Here is a 21,216-nt window from a genome sequence, read left to right as displayed (position 1 = left end):
GTCAAAAAAGTCATCGTCTTATTACAATATTAGTATCGTGTAGCACTGTAGTATAGTGTAGTGTGTTGATCTGTGTTTTTGTTTTAAAATGTCATTCGCTAAAGAAAGTAGTCGCGAAAGCTTTAAACTCTCGTGGCGTCCAATTTTAGCTCTGCTGCTGGACAGCAAGACTTGCTAGCGCTAGTTACTGATTTTTTTGGAGCTGAGGTGATATCTTCTATAGAAGAAAATGACAGCGATGTCAAAGACTCGGATATGGAAAAGGAGCAAGAATTCGCCACTCATGTGGAAGATGACGATGAAGTCATTGAGCAACCTGTGACTGATATTAATGAGGTGACGAGGGCTATGTCGAGCTGTGAAGCAGTGTGTGTGGGAACAAAAATAAATATTTTCTAATCATTTGGGCTTCAGTCTGGTTTAATACCATTTTATATGTGTACAAATGCCTTTGGTAAAATTAAGCTTTAAGATAAAGAGTTTATCCCTTTAAATTCACAGGATTTTGAAAGATATCAACAAAAAAACGGGCAAAAAACTTTAAACGCGATTTTCTCAGGTTTTCAATCGTAAAAAGAGGGTGGAAGATCATAAATCAAATGGCCATATTTTGACAACCATCCAACGTATGACTTTGACTATGGTATCATTTTAAAGCTTATTTCCATTCTTTTCTTTTGATACCAAAATCTCAATTTTGACATTTGGGTCACTGTGACTCATTTTGCTGGATCAGGTCACATTTCACTACTCTAAAACAGCATTATTCTTCGTTTTTTGTGACGGGAACTGAACCGGACAAAAGACAGATGAGTGACAGGACAGGGGCACGTCAGGGGGCCAATCAGATTTCAGCTGGGGCCAATGCCCCTGTTAGCCTGATTAACATAGACTTTCAAATCTCTTCGAGATTCTGGTCTGACCAAGACCATAACGAATACGATTCGAAATGGCCTGGTCAACCCGCCTCCCTCGGGTTGCTACTGGTTGAGGCCAGAAAAGGCTGTGCCTAAGCTTAAGCCAATCACACCACTCTTTCCTCTGACGTATGATTTAGCTACCAGCGGGGCTAACTGGTAGATTAAACTCTTACCAAAGCCAGTAGGGAGCCAGGCGAAAACGTCTTTCCTGTCAAGAAACGATTCAAGGGCTGTTCTTTGCTCGATTTTTAACGAGAATCTCCCGTCGAACACTTTCATTACAGCATCTACAGCAGTGTCAAAAGCTTGACGCAGCTCCATGTTGATATTGAATGAAGCGCTTCCGCGTACAATCCATGGGTTGAGTGGCAGTTCAACCACGTCACTACCTTGAACACGCCTCTACCCTGGGCCGTTGGCGCTGTTCAAAGTTGATTGCTTCCCGACAAAGTGGGTGGAGTTCCCATTTTTTCGGGAACTCGAATCCACCTGAATGAGCAGTTTGCCTGAGTAAGTGTAGCAGAGCCGAAGGTGTTGCGTCACTGCGAGGGCGGAGCCTGGGTAGCATGCTGGTTTCTTCCACTCTTTGTTTGAACATCACTTGCAGCAACCAACTTCTCAGAAAGGGGTATAATGCAACACACCAATAGGGAGACCATTATCAATATCAACAATATAGCTATCAGGAAGCTGAGGACTTCTGTCCTGTGAATAGTTTTATGAGCTGTATAATAATCAAAGTGTTTTTATTGATTTTCATATCACAAACATCAAACATCCCAAACAAGACAAAATAGTAGGATTCAAAATATATACCACAAACACAGGTCTAAACTACAGACAAAACAGTAACAAGACAGATCCTACTACTACTAGACGACAGACATAGCCACCACCCGTGTGGTCCAGACACTCTCGGGTTAAAAATAAATAAGTAAATAAAAATGGTAAAAATGACAACAGTAATAACAATAGTGATATTCATTCAAACATAAAAACAAAAACAAAAAATAAAGGGGGGGGGGAGTTCAGAACCTGTTTACATCTAGGGCAAGTCGGATCAGCACCCTGGTAAATTCTTGACAGTTTGTCCCTTGTGAAATGAAGCCTGTGTAACACCTTAAACTGTATCAGTCCATGTCTAATACATACAGAGGAAGAGTGTATTAATTCTACTGCCCAGCCCCAGTCAACATCCGATATGTCCAGCTCTAACTCTTCCTCCCATTTCCTTTTTATGTAATCAAGGGATGGGGAAGCCACCTTCTGGATATTTACATATAGCATAGAAACCATCCCTTTAAGAGTCGGGTTCAAGTCCAACAGCCCATCTATCCACCCACTCCGCGGCAATTCAAGGGATGAGGAGAATGTCTTTTTCACAAAATCTCGAATCTGAAAGTATCTGAGGTAGTTAGTCCTTGAGGGGATTCCATATTCCTTCTCCAGCTGAGCAGCAGACATAAACACACCATCTTTAAAAAGATTTTTAACACATTCCACCCCAGCTCTATACCATTCTCTAAATGCTGTCCCCCCAAGGGCCGGAGAAAACAAGTGATTGCCGTAGACGGGAGCGGACAGAAGGGCATTTCTGTCTTTAAAATGAGTTCTGAATTGGACCCAGATTTTGATAGAGTCATGTACAACAGGATTGTTCGTATAAAGGTGCTTGCTTATGGGCAGAGGGGCGCAGATCAGGGAGCGTAGGGATACTGGGCTAGATGCATATCTTTCCATATGTACCCACACTGGGGTTTCATCATCATCTAACTGAGAGACCCAAAACAACAGCTCCCAGATAGCAAGCTGACATTGAAATGATATTGTTTTTCCATCTGAATCATCAGAATGGTTGACATTGAAATCTTGATGCAAAATAAATGTTGAATCAATATTGGCAAACTGATGAAAACCCGACACAACATAATGTTGACCGCAGTGATATTGAAACAACATTGATACATAGTTATCCTTAGTATGATTGATGCATCATTGATATTTGGTTTCCCGGGTGATAATAGTAATGTTGAAAAGTCATTGATTTTGAGTTGACCGGGAAAGATGATTGAAAAGTCATGGATTTATAGTTGACCGGGAAAGATGATTGAAAAGTCATGGATTTATAGTTGACCGGGAAAGATGATTGAAAAGTCATGGATTTATAGTTGACCGGGAAAGATGATTGAAAAGTCATGGATTTATAGTTGACCGGGAGACCATCATGTGGTAGACCGGCGGTACTGCACCCCATCCCATTCATTTCGGAATCAATTTCAGGTAAGAAAGCACTTTGATTTAATCTTTTGAATGCTGAACTGCCCTACACAGTTAAATGTATAGTTTACATGGTGCATAGGCTAGATACTGTCATAGCATTCTGTTATAAATCAAGCAGAATTCCTCCGATCAACAACCCTGCAAGTTGTCAAAAGCAAGTTAACTGCAGGCTTCATAAACACCCTGACGAAATAGTCAGTTAGCTAGCAATGCTTTATTCACCGGTTTATTTCCCAGCAAGGGGTGTTACAGTATATCTGCATATCCTTGCCCTACCTTTAGCTAGGATCAGCGATCGAAGAGGCAAGGTGTCTAATAAAACGATTGAATAGGCTACTTAACAATCAGAAGATTGACTTGAATTCAACGTTGTCTGGATGAATAAGTTAGCATGCGCTAGCAACACGTCAGCTTGCGTGATGCCTGGAGGCTGTCACTATCTTCTCGTCGTTTTTTTTTTTTAATTAGTGGTTTATTGTTTCAGAATTAAATTGCTGTTTACTGACATTGTGATTTACTTTTTCTCTTTTTTCAGATCATTAATCCACATCGTCAAGTAAGTCCTCAGTTTAATAAGCTTCGTCTTAAAATATAGGATTCTATGTCTATATTTGAGAGGGAAAGATATACCACACACACACACACACACACAGACACACACATAGTGTTTCTGTCACAGGCAGAAGTCTGCTATGCTTAACTGAAATGTATTTTTTGCTTGTTTTTTTTATTTTAGATGCCCTGACTCAACGACTGAGTACTGCAAATACATGAATTCGCACAAGCTGTGCAGAGCGCTGCGCTACGCTCCAGACCGGGCGGGGGGGATCTGGACGACGGCCACTGCAGGAGATAGCCTCGCGCATTAAAAGAAAAAAAAGAAAAATGCAATAAAAACGATGTTTGATTTAAAAAAAAAAAAAATGCATGGGGTGTTATTTGTGCTAGGCGATATAGCCTACAGGCTTAGTCTGCTATAGTTTCTATATTTTGCTCATAGCCCATCCTGGCTGTAGATAGCAGGATTAATAATAATAATAATAATAATAATAATAATAAATTTGTTTTATATAGCGCCTTTCATGGTACTCAAGGTCGCTTTACAAGATATTAATGTTAATGGTCTAATAATAATGTTTTTAATATTTTAATTTAGACCTTTTTAGATTAAACCTGTGGTATAGGCATAAATACCATTGAAGTTTCGTTGATGATTTCAACATTGTTTCAATATCCATTGTAATCGAAATATCATTGAAATCTTGTTGATCTCTAGGTATGATTTCAACGTTGTTTCAATGATAATAGAGGGTGCAAAATGATGTTGAATCAACGTCAGAGTTCGACGTTGATTCAATGACTTTATCGTTGACAGCGGGATGTTGATTTAACATCGTTTCAATGACTATTTGCTATCTGGGCTTGTTTTATCAGCTGTATAAGTAAATATATATGATTTAATGTTCAACTCTTCGTACCAATTTCTATGTGTAACTATTGAAAAGATTGATTTATTTAAAAAAAAATTACCCTGTTCTACACTTAGTCCAATTTGAGAAGAGCTAATGTTTGGATGCTGTTTTTCTTTTGAAATGAGTTTAAACCTGACTTCAGCATACTTTGCCTTTAAGCTGAAGGTGGGAAGTGTTTATTTCAGAGGTTTTTGGTCATTTGAATATGAGTGACTATGAACTTTTTAAAAATCTTCTCAGTGGAAACTTTAGAAAAGAGTGCAGATTTGACATTTCTCCAACCTGATATTTTTCCTGTTGGAAGTATGTTGTTCCACTTTTCTGGGTTTCTGAGAGTGTTTTCTTCATGTTGGGATGCAACAAGTCCTCAGCAGAAGTTACAATCTTCTAGAACTGGTGGAGTGAAATGTGAAGAAAAAAAGTTGTGTAGACTGATGGTGTTTGAATTGAATATGTTTGTTTTTAAATGATGCTGCGATGATGCTTCTGAGGAGATTTTAAGCCTTTACTTTGAAATAACTGGCCTCTCTGTACCATAATCACTTGTATCACAGTGGTGGACTTTTGGTGGAGGACATGGGCGTCAATTGGGTATGGCAAGGTAATGGCGGCTCCAGGGCAAAATGTAAATGTTCGTTTTTCTTTTTTTTTAATTAATTCATGGAATTACTCTGTGTCAATTTGAACTGATTATTTTGTTATTTAATACATATAGATGAACTACAAATGAAATTCTGAAAAACACAATCAATTGATCTAAGTATCATCTTCCCTTTTGAAATGTGGTATCTCCCAGCCCCCCCTCCCTCCCACGAGATGATGGAGCCTGGAGGTCAAAGCTGATGTTATTAGCGGGATGTTGTTTGCTAATTAATGTAAAATATGAAAAGAAAGCAGAAAACTTTAGATTTATTTATCACCAAAAAGAAAGGGCAGGTGATGATGGGTCCAATGTTGCCCCAGGGGCGGAGAAAGGAGGACCAGGAAGTGAAGGCGGGACTCAGGCTGTTAACGAGGCTGTCCACTTCAGCACCTCCGCCGCTAATGCTAATGCTAATGCTACTGCTAACAGGGAGACGGAGACGAGTCCATTGTTATGTTAGCGGCTATGTGAGTGAGACTGCATTTGCACACAGATAAGCTACATAGCAGACTTTTGCGGTGATTATTGTATATTTATTGATACTGTAGTCATGTGACTATAGTGACCTTGCCATACCTTAGCTTTGGCTGAATTGACGCCGCTGGTGGAAATGTCCGTCTGGGTCTGTAGAGGTGTGGAATGACTTTTGGCTTTCATTACTTAAAAGGTTCTTAAAAAATGAAACTCTCCATTACAAACATAGGGAAATCCACATCAAGCACTCAGCCACCAGATAAATAACACAATTGACAGGCTCACACTTCTCTAACATCTACAAACTGTCTTCAGAAGACCTGTCTCAGAGAAAAATCGATTGAAAAGCACTTAACAAGCCAAAAATGCCAAAAAAATGCCCTGTTTTGGAGGCCTCATAACTCAGTCATACGACATCGCAGAGACCTCATTCAAAGTTTATATGTGACAGGAGACTCTCAACTTTATAGGGTTTGTTCCAGGCATCTGCATCAGGATTAAAACTCATGGTTATAGGGGAGAGAAAGAAGACACTTTTGCCTCAAATGCCAGAAACTGCCCTATTTTGGAGTTGCCATAACTCAGCCATCCGACATCGCAGAGACCTCATTCAAAGTTTATATGTGACAGGAGACTCTCGACTTTAACTGCACTAAAGGGTTTATCGATTGGGCGGGCAGTAGATTGGCACCCATCAAAATTTCTTCAGGAAAAATATCTTCTTGAAAAAAATTGTACCGGTCATAGTTTTTATTTATCCTTATAGAGCTTGATCAGCTTTGCTAAAATTTGTCAACATTTCTGTGAAAGTCGAGCAAATATTTTAATATTGTGGTAAGACTGTCTCTACAATGAAGAAAAACATGTATTTTTAACAAGTGGAACCACATTAAACTAAAGAGGAAATATTTTAACATCTCTGTAATGATCATGTCATACGTTACTTTAAATCCCCTTTAAAATAAACCATGTGTTCATTTGTTTAAGCAATATTTATGCTCCATATGTAGAATGTTTAATGTGAGTGAGATGCTTTTCTGAACTGGAACTAAAGCAAAACTTACTTTGTAAATATCCCGACATCTGCTATTTTAAATTTCCCGTACAGTTTTAGATATTTCAGATCAAACTGTGTGAGGATTCTCTCTGTGCTGATGTGCATCAGAGGTTTCTGAAAGGGAAGTGAAACAATGTGTTAGTCAGTGACTGATGGAGCAGAACCTGACAGAAACTTCTTAAAGGAGAAAATCAGCTCTGAGATGTCCAAGTGTCTGCTGTTCTATGGACAAGTGTGTGGTTCCTGTTCTCTAAGCTGACTGGTGTCTCCTAGGTGCTGCCCCCCTCCAGTGAAGAGCTGAAGCAGGGAAATGCCACCCTCATGTGTCTGGCCAACAAGGGCTTCCCCTCAGACTGGAGTCTGTCCTGGAAGGTGGACGGCAGCAGCAGCAGCTTGGATCAGAGCACGAGCCGCTTTGTGCAGCAGAAGGACGGCCTCTACAGCTGGAGCAGCACCCTGAGGCTCCCTGCAGACCTGTGGGAGAAGGCCAGCTCTGTGACCTGTGAGGCCACCCAGGTCTCCCAGACTCCGGTCTCAGAGACACTGAGGACAGACCAGTGTTCCCAGTCCTGACCTGGCTCACTGGGACTGGGAAAATATTTTACAGTTATTGCATTCTGTTGCTTTATGTGCATTATGTAGCTTTTCTGTTTCTTTTTCTGCTATCGGCCTCAATAAACAGTCAATTGTTCTCAAAGTCAGATGTGGACTATTTTTCAAATGAACACAAACTGAATACTGAATCCCTTTTTGTCCATTTTCAGATTTGAATAGGTACATATAAAACAATATCTCAACTGTGTTCGCGGTGAACGCATAGAGTGGGTACAAAGGGAAACTAAAATTCAGTGTGCACTAACTCCAGAAGATATCTACACTTACACAAGAGTTGTGTGACATTTATATAAAAGATCAATGGATACTATAATTATAAACATTTCTCCCTTTTCTCTCTCTGAAACTCAGACAAAGGTTGAGTACAGACCATCGACAGGAGAAAAAACCTGAAACAGGTAATAAGGAAATAAGTCTTCAGTAAGAAGATTGAGTGGGCTAGAGTTACCACGACGGTAAAACACTCTGGCGTCGAAGTGCTGGCCGACACCTCCTCTTATCCTCCTCTGATGAGGGTAGATGATCTGCAGGTGCGAAGGAAAACGCACCTGCAGAGCCTGTGGCCCAACCCTGCTCCTTGGCGCCATCTAGAGGAAGAACTGAGGAACTGACGGAACTGATGCAAACAGATCCCAACAGGAAAATTAAAGAAATATAAAAATATTTCAGATCCCAAAGATTTGATTAAAAACTTTAAGAAAGTCTTCAATCCAGACTTGACATAAGTGTATATTTCTTTGAAGAAAACAGAGATTCTTTAAGCAAAATATCAGGCTATCATTCAATCAATCTTGAATTTAGAGATCAGTCATCATGGTATAAAGTTAGATCAGAAAACATACATACAGCACTGGGAACATAAATAGTCTCTATAGGAAAAGAAGAACTGAGAGCGTGACTTTTGTCATTCAAATTCTCAGTTCAAAGGGACTGTGATTTTTTATGAACCCGACCAACAGATGCTCAGAGGCTTTAACTTCGGTCACATACACCCTCCTGCTTTCTTGTGTTTACTCCACCTATTTGCAGCCAATGATGCCATGTTTTTTCCCTGCCCGTCTCTTTGATAATCTCATCATTATTTTCCCCATGAAGCTGCTTCACAGCACCCACTGGATCAGTCATGGGATGATGCCTGAGGCCACAGAGCTCAGATAACCTGCTCCACAAACTCCAAAGCGGAAGTTTTCGATATGACAACACATCATAAATTGTTGTCATGCTGCCTGCAAAACTTATCGATCACAAACCGCAGATTAAATGTTCCTACACTCCTGATGTGTGCGTAGATACATTGGACTGCTATGTGCATGGACGTGCATGTTTTTGTCATTTGAATTTCAAAGTTTTTACAAGTCATGGTGTTTGTGTCCAAGAGATTTTATCAAGTAAAGCTGTGATGATTCCTGAAGTGATGCTGAGGCCCAGGAGCTTAGATTTCTTACTCTGGAAACTTCAAACAGAAATTGGACGTGTTGGCAGAGCCAGAAAACATGGAAGCCAAGTCAGCAACGATCCATGCAGTTAATGTCTGTGAGTAAAACTGAGGCCTTTCAAAGCTTCTGCGAAGCTTCACATTTGATTCAAAGAGAAATGGAAGACACAATACTTAGTAGGATAGTAATGAACTTTTCATATTATGGCATTTGAATTGCATATACTATGTATATAATTGTATGTTGTGAGCATATATAGTTATATATTCACTAGTAGTGTATATGATTTATTTATCATGAAGTATACTTATATCATTTCAATATTTATAAGAACACTCCAAGAAATCTTCTTCACATAATCTTTAATATCTAAAATACCTTATATTATTCAAGGATGTACAGATTTCTGGGAGAACTCATCTTTTACTATGAGGAGTTCTGATCTGTTTCTTCAAACTGATTAAAACTGGAGAAAATTATAGTTAATAGTGGCACTCCAGCCTGAGAGTTCTTCTTGATGCACACATTATTTCATCTTAGAATTCAAAGGATATGAGGCTGCATTAGAGAAAGTCATGTACAAAAAACTTGATAAGATTTATTGTGATTCTGTGTGTGTGTGTGTGTCCTCAGTGAACTGTATCAGTCTCTGCAGCTGTCTGTTCAGTTTCTGTTCAGCCTGACTGAGGGAGGTTTCTGTACGACTTTTTTTCACTGTGTGAACACATTCTGACTGTTGATAACATGGAGACTCTGACAGTAATAAACTGCAGCATCTTCAGCCTGAACTCTACTGATGGTCAGAGTGAAGTCAGTATTCCCAGAGCTTGTTCCACTGAGACGATCAGAAACTCCAGACTGACGGCTGTTAGTACAGTAAATCAGAAGTTTTGGAGCTTCTTCTGGTTTCTGAAGGTACCAGTTGAAGCAGTAACTTGTACTTGGACTGGCTTTACATTTGATAGAGACTGTCTGTCCCAGTGCAACAGACTGAGATCCAGGAGTCTGAGTCAGAATGATTTCTGCTGATGAACCTGGACGAAGTGCACAGACGTTATTACAATAAATTTGTCTCACTAGACAAAAAATCGTCTTCAATTTAAAAACAGAGAATGAACGTTTCTAATATTTACAACAGGTGAATGTGTATTTAAGGCTGTTTGTTTCTCACCCTGAACAAGGAGCCCCAGGGTGCTCAGCAGCAGAGTCAGTGCCATCATCATCATTGTGCTGCTGGTGTGTCAGTGTCTCTGAAAGCTCTGGACAGCCACTGATCAACACTGACCTCTTAACATCTGGGAGCAGAGAGGCAGGACACATATGCAAACACACAGAGTCAGTCAGCTGGAGCTGTGCTCTACATGTCAGGATGTTTCCTGCTCTCTGCTGATGAGTCTGTTGCAGTTAGCATTAACATGATCACTGTGGTATATTAAAAAGTCTGATGCTGAACTGATCTAGCGTTTCATTCTGTGTCTCCAGATGGGTAACATTACCATTGTGATACTGTTGCAGACTTGTTATTTCAGAGTCACAAAGTAACTCTGAGGATCAGGATGTCAGATAATGTGCTCAGTGAACTCAGGTTAATGTTAACTGTCCCAGAACTTTGGAATAAATAACATGGTCCTCCATCTCAGAGGATATTTGTTCAGCTGCATCAGAGAGCTTTATCAAGAATAAGAATGAAAATAAATGCTTTGCCCTCATGATTAGGAGTCTGATGGGTTAGTTGGGGGTTTAGTGGGATATGGTAAAGAGAGAGATGAGGGTGGGGTGGGTTTAGGATTTGAACAGATCACACAACTGCTCTGATATCAATGTGTCAGCGCTACTGTTCTGAGAACGCCGAGAAAGTTTGTTGAGAGAAGACGCTCAGAGGAAGAGGAGTTTGAATATTTTATGGCAAACACTCTACTTTATAACTTACTGTATTAAATACTGACTGTATGGAGCACCAGACTTTTAATGAAGGAAAGTTATTAAAAACTTATCTGTATATGTTTTAAAAAACATCTGAAAATTACTAAAAATAAAATGTATTGATCTACAAATCTTTACCTCAATCTAAACCAGAGGCTCAAGAGACTCTGTTCTAATAAAAATAAAATAATTAATGATACCATCATGCTTGAAATCTGAATAGTTGCCCAAATTTCATTCACAGGTTAAATATTTGAACTTTCTGTTTGTGTGTCCTAAAATCTTCATTAATCTTCCAACTGCTGCCAGCCATGAAAGTGTTTATGGAAAAAAATAAATTAATCAAAATAAATTTTAAAACAAGAAATATAATTAATGATCATTTCTGTAGTGGTATTGTCTCCATGTACTTGGAGAGACTTGGATATAGATAATTCACACTAATATTTGGATGACTGTGATGAGAACTGGAGCTTCAGTCACCTGCGATGTCGGGTTAATAATGTTGAATTAATGGTAATACTCTTACAGAGAGTTCATGTACGGAAAAATATGTGAAATGTGTTTATATGCATTTATTGACAGAGATTAAATGTGTGTTACACGTAGAGTTTATCAATAGTTAAAATGTGTGCTTTTGTTTGAGTGTGTGTCCTCAGTGAACTGTATCAGTCTCTGCAGCTGTCGGTTCAGTTTCTGTTCAGCCTGACTGAGGGAGGTTTTTGTACGACTGTTTTTCACTGTGTGAACACATACTGACTGTTGATAACATGAGCACTCTGACAGTAATAAACTGCAGCATCTTCAGCCTGAACTCCACTGATGGTCAGAGTGAAGTCAGAGTTTGATCCACCATCTGTAAAACGACTTGGAGTCCCTGATACTCGATTGCCAACATAGTAAAAGAGCAGTTTGGGAGTTTCTGCATCTCTCTGTTGGTACCAGGCTAAACGGTTGGAGCCATGAACACTCTGACTGGTTTTACATGTGATGGTGGCGGAGCCTCCCACAGCAGAGCTCACTGCTCCAGCCTGAGTCACTGTGACCTGACCTCTGGACTCTGAGGATACAGAGACAAAAACATAAAGCAGCTTCATGCTTTTGTCGGCTTCATTTCAGAGGGACGGATGTTCATAGAGGAGAGGAGTTTGATTCTCTGGACTTTACCTGTGAAGCAGCAGCAGAGGAGAGTCCAGATGAGGACGCAGATCAAAGTCATGTTTCTGATGAGGAGGATTTCTGTGGCTTCTGGTGTCATGAAGGTCAGCTGTCAGTCATCCAGTGTTCAACTCTCAGGACTATAAAGTCTCCCAGAGCACTGGAGCATGGTGCTGCTGATGCAAAGTGGCTCTCTATGGAAATGCTCTGACTGACTCCAACATTTCTTATCATTAAGAAATTGGTTAGAAACTGTAAAGGATTTCTTTAAATGTTTCTGTTCTAATTACTTATTAATTAATTTTTTGTCAATTTGGAAATAAATAATCAATCATTTAAATTAAATGGTGTTTTTTTTATTATTTGAAATGTTTCAACAAATTTTAAAATGCATGTGTAAGGATTAACAGCCAATTCATACAAGTATTCACTGAAAACGTCTTTATTCTTATTTTTATCATACTTTAACTTTTCGAGAAATATCATGTGTACAGCTTTTTGCATTCTAAAAATGTAACAGATTTAATTAAAAACAAATTGTAAAAGCTAAATGAACCAAAAGAAAAAAACTCAAGTCATGTCTTGTATGGAACTTCTTTCTCCTTTAGTATCATTTTTGGTTTCAGTCCTGACTACCGGGAAAATAAATTGTCGTCATATCACAATTTTATCATCTTTCCTAATTGTTAACCCAATGCTAACCTAATGCAAATATTTGAAAATATATATATATATATCATTTTAAAGATATCACGTGTCCACTACAGTATAAATTAGAATTTCATACATGTGAAACTAAACCACGATGACGATCAATATAAATCAATGAAAATGTCTATTTCAACATAAGAACTGGCAGTCAGTCTCATACTGAAGCCACGCATCGGTGATCCCCAGAGTCCTCAGGCTCACTGCCATAGGCAGAGGATGCCAGGACCACTGGCTTATTGTCAAACCACTTAATGACAGCAACAGAACAGGCGCAAACCGCCAGGTCTACCATGTTTTGACTGGCAGCCAATCAAGACAAGCATAGCAAATAACATTTCGATATGATATATTATTATAAATTGTATTTTACAATACTGATTAAAAGAAAATTGAACATTTTTTATAATGATGTTTAAAAAAAAAAAAAAAGAAATTTATTTTTTTATTTTTTTCTTATCTTCACTCCAATTTTCTGAGGCCCCCCTAGCGCCCCCCTGGCGGCCCCCCACTTTGAAAACCACTGACCTAGGCTAACCTTTCTCCATCTTCCTCATCAGACAACTCAAAATCTGAGTTTACTGGAACGATCTGCAGTAAAATTCTCTCTGCCTCTGTCAGTGAATCCCTTCCATCTTTTTAAAAAAAATCCAGAACAAAATGGATTAAATATCCACAAATGTCCACTACAGAGGACATTTTTTAAACAATGAACCTTTTTAATACAATACTGTTAAATTATTCTAGAAAGTGATTTAAATTGAGATCTACCAGTAAATTAGACTGTCTGAATCTTGCCAGACTATTTATTATTTAGTACATAAATTATCATCAGTCTAAAACGTTGATGAATATAAAGATGATTTAAGTCATGAATTGTAAATGCTAAATACAATAATACACAGTGTTATTATGTGTTATATGTTCATATATTTTTATTTGATATTAACTCATAAATTCATCATTGTTTTGTTGAGTAACTTTGTTTGTCTCAGAGTCAGAGAGCCGTGTCTCTGTGTGCAGTCAGAGGTTTTTGTACGGCGGCTCAATGAGTTTGTATCACTGTGGTACACGTTCGGTGGAGGAACCAGACTGGATGTTGGAAGTAAGTTCAACTAAAGCTGCTTTTAGTTGCTGCTTATTTTTTTTCTCTTTTGTTGTAGTTTTTTCCCTGTTCTGCATGTTAAGACGGAAAAAAAAGAAGTTATTTTTACAAATACTATTGTGCAAAAAATATCTCATGATTTCGATCCAAATTTTTAAAAAACTCGTTACGTTGGTTAAAACGGAAAAAAAGTAAAACGTAGTTTTTTGGGGTTAATGATTTATTCTTCAGGGCTTTTTGGTTTAGTTCAGTGTCTCAGAGTCAGAGAGCCGTGTCTCTGTGCAGTCAGAGGTTTTTGTACGGCGGCTCAATGAGTTTGTATCACTGTGGTACACGTTCGGTGGAGGAACCAGACTGGATGTTGGAAGTAAGTTTATATTACATTACAAATTCAACAGGATGTTGTTAATTAGTGTTTAAAATGTCTTATTTCTAATGTTGAAGGATAAAAAATCTGTCTTTTTCCAATAGTTTCAGTTTTCTTATATTTGAGTCTGCTCTTCTGTCATGCAGTTGAAGTGAGACCTGAGTCAAAATGTTAGAACAACGTTCATTTTCGACATAAATTCAAACCGCTTGATGTGAAGGAAAGATGAAGCGTGTTAACTTCTTAGGATAGTTTTCAGGTTTCCAACACCATAACGGTTGTTACTGGTTGAATGAAGTGTCGGTCTTTCACTGCAACTATACAGAATGTAGGTGAAGATGGTTATTTAAAAGTGTGAAAAATGTCTGATCTCTTTATTCGGTTTGCTTAGAGTTTGAAACCATTTGAAGAATTCTCTGAATTCTGGCTCATGTTTACTTGAAACTTGTTTGATTGTTCTCACTTATTTTTTCTATTTTTCAGTTTTAAACTAAATACTGCATGTGTAATGTTAAGGTTGTTGAATACCAGGAAACATGCTTTAGTGATGTTTTAGGACTTCTTTGACATTTTAATAGAAAATGTGTGATTATTCTGTCTTGCTGACATGCATGAGAGGTTTCTGATAGGGAAGTGAAACAAGGTGTGAGAGACTGTTGGAGCAGAAGGAAACTTGTGACTGAAACTCCTTAAAGGAGAAAATCTTCTTTCTCAGAGTAAAGGTGTTCAAGTGTCTGGTGTTTGACAGCTGTATGGCTTCTGTGCTCTAAGCTGATTGGTGTCTCCTAGGTAACGCCCCTCCCACCCTGACAATGTTAACCCCTTCCAGTGAAGAGCTGAAGAAAGGGAAGGCCACCCTCATGTGTCTGGCCAACAAGGGCTTCCCCTCAGACTGGAGTCTGTCCTGGAAGGTGGACGGCAGCAGCAGCAGCAGGCTGGAGGAGAGCAGGAGCCCCGGGGTGCTGCAGAAGGACGGCCTCTACAGCTGGAGCAGCACCCTGAGGCTCCCTGCAGACCTGTGGGAGAAGGCCAGCTCTGTGACCTGTGAGGCCACCCAGGCCTCCCAGACTCTAGTCTCAGAGACAGTGAGGAGAGACCAGTGTTCCCAGTCCTGACCTGACTCACTGGGACTCTGATACTGGTTTTAATCTCTTTCAAGTCTCACTGTGTATTCTGTCTTTCTTTCTGTCAATAAATGCATCAACATTAACGTTTTTATTTCTGTTGTTGATCTTTCATGTTTCAAATCAATAAAGATTTCTTTAATTATGGCTCCATTCATCAAATGACTTTTTTCTTTGCCACACTGTTTATATAACAGTCAGACCATCAGTCAGAATAAGACTTAAAGCAATAAAACCTTTATTCAGTTTGACTTTTATTTAGACTTTTATGACTTTGCTTCAGATTTGTTAACATTAACTTTACTGAAGCCTTTTCATAAAGGACCAACTCGTTTTTTCACACCACTGAAGGAAGCTCTCTGTTACTGAAGTGCATTTGGGACCTCATGTAGAAGTCATCAGTAGTGTTCTGTATTATTATGAGGCTTACAGATATCACAAGAATCCCTGCTGTCACATGTTTATATACTGATGAGGACGATAGATCAATGAAATCCACAGGGGGATGGCTTTAACTGCCTTTTTTAACAGCAGTAGATGACAGTGTAACACTGACTGTTCCTTCAGAGTGACATGACACCGTCTCCTTTAAACTGTGTGATGGAAAGGAGGTCAGAGCTGCTGTTAAAAATGATGAGAAAACAAAGAAATGTGTTAAAGAGTGTACCTCATATGTGCTCCTTTGCTTGTGCTCTGTTATAAACTTTGTTTCTTTACATTATAAGATAAAGAAGGTATCTCAAACTTCCTCTGAGACTGTGGCTTTACAACAACAGTTTATGTCATTTATGTGTATAATAAATTAAATAGAACAGATGAAGTATTACCAGCTTGATTCTAACAATCTTTTATATGGACATTATTACCAACAATTCTCTCAGAAACTGCTATCTGATCAGCAGTATTTCAGTGATAATTGGCTGTTTTCTTCTACTCATAAGGATCAGTGAAAGGACACAACAGTTAATGAATGGACCTGAGAAAAAAAAAGTAGATAGCTGTTTTTTCAGACATTTTTGAACGTGTATAAATAAATATACACGCACACACACACACACACACACACACATATATATAGGCAGCCCCACCCCAGACTCTGAGCTGAGTGGGATTAAACAGGTAAAGAAAATGGAAAACAGATTTTCAACTGTTTGCAGGTACTTTTTAAAAATCAAACATATTCATTATTCATGATTTGATTTTTTTTTAAGTAAATAAACATATATTTATTGATCTAAATCAATGTACTGTTGAATAGGAAGATTTAGAGTTTTCTTCTGGGCCATCCAGTCATTCATTTATGAAAATGGGGATAACTGAGGAGTGCATTCATGTTTTCTAACTGGATATAACTGAGATGATGGTAAGTGATGGTGATGATGAGGTCAGAGGTCATGAACAATTTTTTCATGGATTTTCCCATGTTCTTGCCTCACGTTTTTTTTTAAATCAGTCAGATAAGAAAGGAAGCAATAAAATATAAATAGATGATTAATAATTTAAGTAATATCTATTTTGCTTTACAGAATTGTGTGTATGTGTCCTCAGTGAACTGTATCAGTCTCTGCAGCTGTCGGTTCAGTTTCTGTTCAGCCTGACTGAGGGAGGTTTTTGTACGACTGTTTTTCACTGTGTGAACACCCACTGACTGTTGATAACATGAGCACTCTGACAGTAATAAACTGCAGCATCTTCAGCCTGAACTCCACTGATGGTCAGAGTGAAGTCAGAGTTTGATCCACCATCTGTGAAACGACCTGGAGTCCCTGATACTCGACTTCCAACATAGTAAAAGAGCAGTTTGGGAGTTTCTGCATCTCTCTGTTGGTACCAGGCTAAATGGTTGGAGTTATAAACAGCCTGACTGGTTTTACATGTGATGGTGACGGAGCCTCCCACAGCAGAGCTCACTGCTCCAGCCTGAGTCACTGTGACCTGACCTCTGGACTCTGAGGATACAGAGACAAAAACATAAAGCAGCTTCATGCTTTTGTCGGCTTCATTTCAGAGGGACGGATGTTCATAGAGGAGAGGAGTTTGATTCTCTGGACTTTACCTGTGAAGCAGCAGCAGAGGAGAGTCCAGATGAGGACGCAGATCAAAGTCATGTTTCTGATGAGGAGGATTTCTGTGGCTTCTGGTGTCATGAAGGTCAGCTGTCAGTCATCCAGTGTTCAACTCTCAGGACTATAAAGTCTCCCAGAGCACTGGAGCATGGTGCTGCTGATGCAAAGTGGCTCTCTATGGAAATGCTCTGACTGACTCCAACAGGGAGTTGGAACTCTCTGATGATGCTGATTATAAATAGACAGTGGCGGTTGGTCAATAGAGGGCGCTAGAGCGCCGCCCCTCCCGTGAATCAACCATAACAAATATGAAATTAATTATACATTTGTACATTGCGTTTTTACTCGTGCAGTGGTGTGATAGACTCTGCTGTAGGCTACATGCCACTGCCAGCAACCATTAAATGCTTTCGACTTTAAGATAGGCTTGCTATTGGATATAAAGCCCTCCTCCAGGTGGTCGCCGGTAACACTGGAGTCTATGAGAGCTAGCAAACTTTTTTTTACCGCGAACAAGCAGAGGCAGCTTTTCATTGGCGCATGAAAAATTTATTCTAGTTCGCAGCTCTGTGCGCCCAGACCAATGGCAGAGTTTTCCTTATTTTTAATCTTAACGTGATTGGACAATTCATCGAATCAATCACGTCCATCAAGCAAGCATCCGAGGAAGCGCTGGGCTAGCGGGGAAGAAGACCACAGACAGTAGGATTGCTGCAGAGGTGAGTCTCTGTTGTAGAAATTAGTTGTTGTCCATTTTTCAGTGCAGTCAAGTCAAGTCAGCTTTATTTATATAGCACATTTAAAAACATCAGAATTGATCCAGTCTTCTATATTAGTCCTCAAAACATTAGACACACCTACCTTTTAATGTGGTCTTTGTTTTTCCTGAATATTTGTACATTTTGCAATAGAATAGGAAATTCAGAACCATCATCCCTCCCTACTATTATGTTGTGGTTATGGTATAACATATGGTCTATTTTCATTAAAGTAGCCTACTTTCTGAATCTATTCTGCCCCAAAACTCTTCATTTTTGATCAACCCAATGTCTGTCTCTAACTGTATTGATAGTTTAACAATTATCTAGTTGACTGGTGTTTAGATGGTGTAACATGTGGTCTATTCTAATTACAGTAGCCTATATTTCTTTATCTATTCTGTCCCAAAACTCTTTATTTAAGGTCAACAATATCCAAAGTATCTCTCTAATTGTATTAATACTTGAACAATGGTCTAGTTTAGGTGGTTTTTAGAATTTGTGTGTTGTGTTCTGATTGTGAGGTGCTATTTGACCCGTCACGCGCAACTGCGCCCCCCCAACAAATTGAATCACCAGCCGCCACTGTAAATAGATAGACACACTTGTTTATAAGTGGAAGTTTATATTGCAGTTTTGGGGAGACAAATAGTTACTCATCAAGATTAATTAAATGATATCAGCAGGACAATGCAAGACCTCGACTTAAACAGTTTGTGTTTAACTGGCCTGCCTGCAGTCCAGATCTGTCTCCTGTCGAAATGATCTGGCTCATGAAAGAGAGAATCAGACAACAGCAAACTGTTGGGCAGTTAAAATCTTGTGTTCAGGATTAATGAAGTTAGAAGTTTTATTTTGCATGTGTTTTTGTACATGCCTACAGTAGTGCTTACGAAACACAATGCTGACATCTAACCAAAAATATAACCCACAAATACCACAACAATAAAAAACAAGTTGAATTAAAAGTACTACACCCCTTCTTTTCTCATTAAAAGCATTTTGGAACATGCAGAAGATGAGCTTCATAAAGTTTCTGACAGTTTCACATCATAAAAATGTCATAAAAAGACAACCATAAGAGCTGAATGTTTCTGAAGAATCATGAATACAGTAGATAAACATTTGTTGGACCATGTATGACAGTAACATGTGATGCAAAATGGAAGAACATCTAACTATTATTAGTTAATCAATACGGTCCTGATATCTCACCATTTGTACATATGTTTTGCAATACAGCATTAAATAAGTCCATCCTTCTTTTCACAAAAGTAAAACTACTACCATAAAAACTCTGATGTGAGACATTTGTTGCTCTGTCTGATCTTCAGTTTTCATTTGAAGTAAAATTCCACAAAAAACAAAAAGTTTTGCTGAGTTTGTTTGTCTCTGTGCAGTCAGAGGTTTTTGTACGGCGGCTCAATGAGTTTGTATCACTGTGGTACACGTTCGGTGGAGGATCCAGACTGGAGATTGGAAGTAAGTTTTTACTGTATTTAATATCAATGACTGTAGTTTTGAAGTGGGCTTTATTCCATTTAATGTTTGAATGAAAAATATCTTCTTGACAAAAATTGTCAAGTTTTATTTATCCTCATAGCTTGGAAGATCAGCTTTGCTAAAATTTGTCAACATTTCTGTGAAAGTCGAGTAAATATTTTAATATTGTGGCAAGACTGTCTCTACAATGAAGAAAAACATGCATTTTTAACATGTGGAACCACATTAAACTGAAGAAATATTTGAACATCTCTGTAATGATAATGTCATACGTTACTTTAAATCCCCTTTAAAATAAACCATGTGTTAATTTGTTTAAGCAATATTTATGCTCCATATGTAGAATGTTTAATGTGAGTGAGATGCTTTTCTGAACTGGAACTAAAGCAAAACTTACTTTGTAAATATCCCGACATCTGCTATTTTAAATTTCCCGTACAGTTTTAGATATTTCAGATCAAACTGTGTGATGATTCTCTCTGTGCTGATGTGCATCAGAGGCTTCTGAAAGGGAAGTGAAACAATGTGTTAGTCAGTGACTGGTGGAGCAGAACCTGACAGAAACTTCTTAAAGGAGAAAATCAGCTCTGAGATGTCCAAGTGTCTGCTGTTCTATGGACAAGTGTGTGGTTCCTGTTCTCTAAGCTGACTGGTGTCTCCTAGGTGATGTCCGTCCCACCCTGACAGTGTTGCCCCCCTCCAGTGAAGAGCTGCAGGAGGTCTGCTCTTCACAGAAGAAGGCCACACTCATCTGTCTGGCCAACAAGGGCTTCCCCTCAGACTGGACTCTGTCCTGGAAGGTGAACGGCAGCAGCAGCATCAGTTTTGAGGAGAGCAGGAGCCCCGGGGTGCTGCAGAAGGACGGCCTCTACAGCTGGAGCAGCACCCTGAGGCTCCCTGCAGACCTGTGGGAGAAGGCCAGCTCTGTGACCTGTGAGGCCACCCAGGCCTCCCAGACTCCAGTCTCAGAGACACTGAGAACAGACCAGTGTTTCCAGTACTGACCTGACTCACTGGGACTGGGCAAATATTTGAACGTTTCTGCATTCTAATAGTTTTTATCATGAAATTTATTTTCTGTTTCTTTTCCTGTCATCTGTCTCAATAAAGGTTTCACCAAATTTCAACTTGAATTCAGACTATGAAGAAGTTTTTTTTTCCAAGTCAAAATGTTTCCATTTGAATTCTCGTTCAAATCACCAATCTTAGTCTAATTTAAACCCATATACGTTTAAAGTGTGCCAAATTATTGTTGTATACTTTGTTTTTTCATTTTCTTATATTTTAATGCAATTTTAAAATGATGCCTTAAATGTGCTTTGGGTGAAATTACAAACATTTGAATAATGCAGGACAAAAAGGGAGAAGAAAGTTCAGGGTTAAACTTTACACTTTGGCAAAGGTTTTATGGTGCATGAAAAATAAAACATCACATAAACATACATGGAAAGTGGCTCTCTATGGAAATGCTCTGACTGACTCCAACAGGAACTTGTCTTTATCATCATTATTATTATCATTATTATCATTGTTGTTGTTTGGCTGATTTGCAGAAAAATGCGCTCTTGATTGCCTAAGAAGAAAAGACAAATAAAATTTGATCTAAA

At 38.8% G+C, this 21,216-nt stretch overlaps 3 gene segments (V, D, J or C); all 3 read left to right on the top strand.

The window, feature by feature from the left end:
• The first annotated feature begins 5,248 nt into the window (after positions 1-5,248).
• On the top strand, positions 5,249-7,419 carry LOC142385707 (Ig kappa-b4 chain C region-like). The segment is given in 2 exon segments: positions 5,249-5,263; positions 7,120-7,419. Coding segments are annotated over 2 exon segments (315 nt in total).
• Positions 7,420-14,126: 6,707 nt separating this feature from the next.
• On the top strand, positions 14,127-15,368 carry LOC142385857 (Ig kappa-b4 chain C region-like). The segment is given in 2 exon segments: positions 14,127-14,158; positions 14,948-15,368. A coding segment is annotated over 1 exon segment (303 nt).
• Positions 15,369-17,829: 2,461 nt separating this feature from the next.
• Positions 17,830-20,801, top strand: LOC142385706 (Ig kappa-b4 chain C region-like). The segment is given in 4 exon segments: positions 17,830-17,839; positions 18,003-18,067; positions 19,507-19,588; positions 20,273-20,801. Coding segments are annotated over 4 exon segments (498 nt in total).
• The last annotated feature ends 415 nt before the right edge of the window (positions 20,802-21,216 follow it).

Source organism: Odontesthes bonariensis, chromosome 8, assembly GCF_027942865.1.
Source record: "Odontesthes bonariensis isolate fOdoBon6 chromosome 8, fOdoBon6.hap1, whole genome shotgun sequence".
Classification (NCBI taxonomy): domain Eukaryota; kingdom Metazoa; phylum Chordata; class Actinopteri; order Atheriniformes; family Atherinopsidae; genus Odontesthes; species Odontesthes bonariensis.
This window is presented reverse-complemented; position numbering and strand designations above follow the sequence as displayed.